Source organism: Setaria italica, chromosome VI, assembly GCF_000263155.2.
Source record: "Setaria italica strain Yugu1 chromosome VI, Setaria_italica_v2.0, whole genome shotgun sequence".
Classification (NCBI taxonomy): domain Eukaryota; kingdom Viridiplantae; phylum Streptophyta; class Magnoliopsida; order Poales; family Poaceae; genus Setaria; species Setaria italica.
In genome coordinates this window covers 580,614-585,081 of record NC_028455.1, presented here as the reverse complement: position 1 = coordinate 585,081, position 4,468 = coordinate 580,614, and the positions used below count along the sequence as shown (strand labels likewise).

The window sequence follows — 4,468 nt, the reverse complement described above, 5'->3', positions numbered from 1 at the left end:
CACATCCACAGAGAAATATAAACCAGAGAGATTTCCAACAACCACAAACACTGGGCACAACTCCATGCAAAAGCAACAAGAAAACTGAAACATCTAAAAAACCGAACCCATACCTTGATGTCATGACAAGGTGCATTATTCGTTGCTTCTGAAATGTACATTGCTCGACAAGATCCAACACAAATTCATCTGTTGCTCCCTACAAGAACACAGAACTAGATCATTAGACTACACAGTATACTATCTTTACAGAGGAAAAGCACTTTGGCTACCACAGAACAAAAAGATACAAAGGTTTTAAATAGAAAATGATACAGATATCAATAGCATAACTGATGTCGCAGTGAAGGATTTAACTCATACCTCAGGGTGTCTAGGATCCATAGAATTTAGCACATCCCTTAAAACTTCCATGACACTAGAGGCTTTCCGGACTATACTGAAAAACACAAAAAAAAAGCACTGTTAGAACATTGAAAAACAGCCAACACATATGAGGCGAAGTTTGTTGCATTGTCCAGTTGTCCTAAGTATGCCTGGACTGAAAAGCTGCTAATTAAGGCATCATAAGCATGCCTGGACTGAAAAGAAATTGCATGCTATAAATTTCCACAGGAAGAAGTGAAAGAAGATTAATACAGGTAAAAATGCATGTGTAAAACATGTTTTGCTCCATGCAGTTCTATTTTGCAATCAACAACTGAAAACCTGTGTTTAGCTCCTACCAAAGGTAATCAACAAGGATAGCTTAGAGGAAGCAAAAATGGAAAGGATCACAGATCATGATAACACGAGGTGATACACCCATTATAAAAGGAAATTTAAAGTTACACCTAAGTGCTTAGCTACTCCCCCACATGCTGGAACACCAGAGAACGGGACGTATATCATCATAGGTGACTCTAGAAATATAGCAGCAAGGCATGTACACTAGAAAGCTACAATTCTGTTACTGTCATGAGAATGGGTGTTATATATCACTTTTCACCAGGAAAGCAAAACAAAAGGTCACCATGTAAATACCGAAATACTGGAATGTTAACATGCTAGCTTAACTTGTAGCACAACTGACATCATATTTCAGCCAAAAGAACCAAAATTTCGAAAAGAATCTTGAGAAATGAGTAAATCTAAATGTAAAGTACGGCTAGAGATGGTCACTGACAAGGGGAAGAAAGAACCTTGTGTCAGAAGCAGGCTGAGCATGCACTTCCTGCTGAGCTTCATTCAATCGGGTAGATAAACTTTCATTATTTGGTTCTGTTCTCGTTTCTGGGAGTGGCACTTCTGTTCGCGTGACAACAACGTTTGGGCAATTCGAAAATTGCACACCCGCAGACTATGGAAGCAAGATAAATTGTAGCTTCAGCTATATATCATAATAAACATTACAGCAACCAAAGCAGCTACTTTCTATTTTAAGGTAACAACAAAAGATTATGCAAAGAGAAGAAATTTTGCTACACATACTGGAGTCACAGAAGTAGTTAAGCAGTAAATCTCGCAACTACCAAAATAAAGACAGCACTACAAAAGTATTGAGTGACATTTATACAATTTTTCTCACATAATTATCTAGTTTCAAAGCATTTTCCTTGAGCAGGTAAAGAATTCTAGTTAAAAAAATCCACATACCAACAGGCTGGCATAACACTAACAGAATTCTCAATACAATAAGGAAACTAAGGAAATCAAGCGAAAGAAATCTAATGTAGAATGTGATACCTACCACCAGCTCATAGTATGCCTCATAGTACTGAGGGAATCTTGCTTTAGCTCCACCAAGGGATGTTTGGGTAGCATCTAGCAAAAGAAAGATTTTTTCTCGAACTGGTAATTCTGTCTGCAACCGAGATAGTGTTCTGTCAACATCAATCAGTAAAGGTTCCACGACTATCATCCATATTCAGCAAAAAAGAAGTTACCTTTTTCTTCACTATCTTCACAAGTATCGGAAGAAGCCCATTATCAATGACCTGCCTGTGGATAGGCTCTCCACAGTTATTCATGAGCATCTCCAATAGCTGAAACAAATAGCAATGAATCTGAATCAAGACTGAAGGTTAATCATATTAAACACAGATGCACATTTCATAAGCTTATTGAAAGTCTCAGTTGAAAATGATAGATCATTTAGGTACAGCTGTAGCAGAAAATTTATATGCCAGTCTAAATTAAAATAAAATCCAGATATAATGCATAAAGCTCAGAATTAAGCCTGCAGACAAGGAGCAGTAACCATTAGGAAAAAGCTAGCGCGAGTTGGGTTGCGCTCACACCGGAGCGCGCGACCCGCGTGGCCTGCTGCGGCCCATTTGTACTGCTGCGGCTCACGTACCTTTTATTTTCCTTTCCCCTTTTAAAATGTGATAACTTTCTTCTTAAGTGTTTGTTTTCGATTCCATTTGCACCACTGCGTTCGTTTTGATGACGTCTATAAAACTAGATCGATGATGCATATGTTTTAATATATTTTTTATATTCTAGCAACTTATGTTGAATACATAATAGCTAGTTATGCATGAAGTGTGTAGCAACTTATGTATAAATCTATCAACACATTATATACATAAATTGCTACATTTTTTCACCCAATATAGTTACGTATTTGAGGTACCTATTTAAGCTGTCTCACTTGTCTCTGTATATATGGATACATTAGCTCCGAAGAAGCTATTACATTGACTCTGTGTGAGTTATAATTAATATAACATATAAGTTACCACATGTTCTCTATATAAGTTACTCCATATAAGTTGACTGATAATACCACTATTTTGTTTATAAGTTGCTACACAGTTTGTCCATAAGTTGCCAGTCGTATAAAACAGCATCGAAATATATCAGGTATGGATCTTGCTTTGTAGATCTCAATGGAACACAATGGCGCAAACGGAATTAAAAACGGACACTTGATGAGTGAGTTATGCTCATTTAAAGAAAATGTACTAGCATTTCCCCTAACTGACATATCACTGACATCATCTGGACCCAGTGCGGCAGTAGAGTGGCGGAGGCTAGGGTTGTGTGACCCATCGCGGGATAGCACGGTCCTAACCATTAGCAACTAACCATTTTAGGATTCATGGAGTTTTCTTTTGTGTGCGACTATGTGTGCAAGTCTTCTTAGATGTCTATGGTCTATGAACAAATACAAGGAGTGTGTTCCTGTGTCTAATCTAGCTACTTATAGTGCTGGGGTTGATGCAAGGATCAGGACACCAGAGGGCTACTTCAGTGAAAAATAACTCACCATAACAGCGTGGAGTTGAGTGCTCTTGCTCCTGCCCCCTATACACTTCTTTATAGACTTGATCACATCCTTAGCTTTTCTGGCGACAGCAACAGGAACAAAAAAAAAATTAACAAATCATCCAAGAAAACAAAATACACTCTTTCCAAATGGCAACCTATGAACCACTACGTGCGTAAACAAAATCGTAGCCAACTGGCAACGAAGAACTGATAGCTCCTCCAGATAAACTCGCCGTGCACTCAAAAGAAATCGTAAAAAAATAGTGTCCACATCGAATTCGTTGTCCGAACCTTCAGCCAGCAAAGTTGCAGTGCTGCTTGCTAACCAATGATTCCAAACGACAAATCTAGGGGAAGAGGGAATGGCAACCATACCCAGGATCCTGCGCCACGAGCTCGCAGATTTCGATGTTTTTTGCCCAATCCATCTCCTTGAGCTTGTCGCTCGTCGCCGCCTTCACCATTTCCGATGCCATCTTCTTCCCCCGCGTCCTTCACTCTATTATCCTTCTCCTCCCAATCCTCAGCAAATCCAAGCCTGTATTCCTCAACACAGGCTGAGGGGAAAAAGGCGAGAAAAAATTCCTCCTTCCTGCGGAAACGCCATTCCGAGCGTAAAGATCGCGCCTTTCGACACAAAACGCAACCAAGCGAGCAAGGAAAGAACATTCTGCCCGGGCGAAAAGGAGGAAGAGATGCAATCTGCAGCCGGAAGATCACACATCGACGGTGTGATGAGAAAGGGGTGGATAAGCAAGCGGTCGCACGCACAAACCTAGATCGGCCGGAGCTGCCTGGAGACGCGTCGCTAGTGTATTGCGGGCAGCGGAGACGGCGGCGGCGGCGGCGGCGGCGGTGTCGGGGCCATGGCGCGGGCGGCACGCGCAGTGATCTCAGTTGGAGGGGAGAACACGGCCGGGAGAGGAAGAGGAGTCTGGAAGCTAGGGATTAAGGAAAAATTTTCAATGTACTAAAAGATTGTCCTTTTTACAGATTACACCCTGAAGTTTTGTAGCATGGCCTTGTCGCTACCAATTGAGTGATTGACCATGCGCCTCTACCACCACTGGCTAGAAATTCCCTTAAAACCTTATCTAGGTTTCATCCAATTTCCCAGTAGTGTATCATAATGATTATAGATCACATCATTAGCTGCACGATGTACAGCTTATATTAACTTATTCTAAGAAAGATCAATTTTTTCAAAAAAAAT

The 4,468-nt window shown here is 40.6% G+C and overlaps 1 protein-coding gene across 1 annotated transcript in view; it reads right to left on the bottom strand.

Annotated features, from left to right (window-relative positions):
* LOC101764779 (TOM1-like protein 5) overlaps window positions 1-4,192 on the bottom strand; it is a 5,186-nt gene extending 994 nt beyond the window's left edge. The window contains exons 1-8 of the mRNA XM_004972399.2: window positions 4,031-4,192; window positions 3,631-3,847; window positions 3,254-3,332; window positions 1,926-2,024; window positions 1,730-1,843; window positions 1,182-1,339; window positions 364-439; window positions 114-199 (exon numbers count right to left, since the gene is read on the bottom strand). Of these exons, the coding sequence (XP_004972456.1) occupies window positions 114-199; window positions 364-439; window positions 1,182-1,339; window positions 1,730-1,843; window positions 1,926-2,024; window positions 3,254-3,332; window positions 3,631-3,731 (713 nt within the window). The 5' untranslated portion in view covers window positions 3,732-3,847; window positions 4,031-4,192. The remainder of the gene's footprint in view (window positions 1-113; window positions 200-363; window positions 440-1,181; window positions 1,340-1,729; window positions 1,844-1,925; window positions 2,025-3,253; window positions 3,333-3,630; window positions 3,848-4,030) is intronic.
* Between the last annotated feature and the right edge of the window lie 276 nt (window positions 4,193-4,468).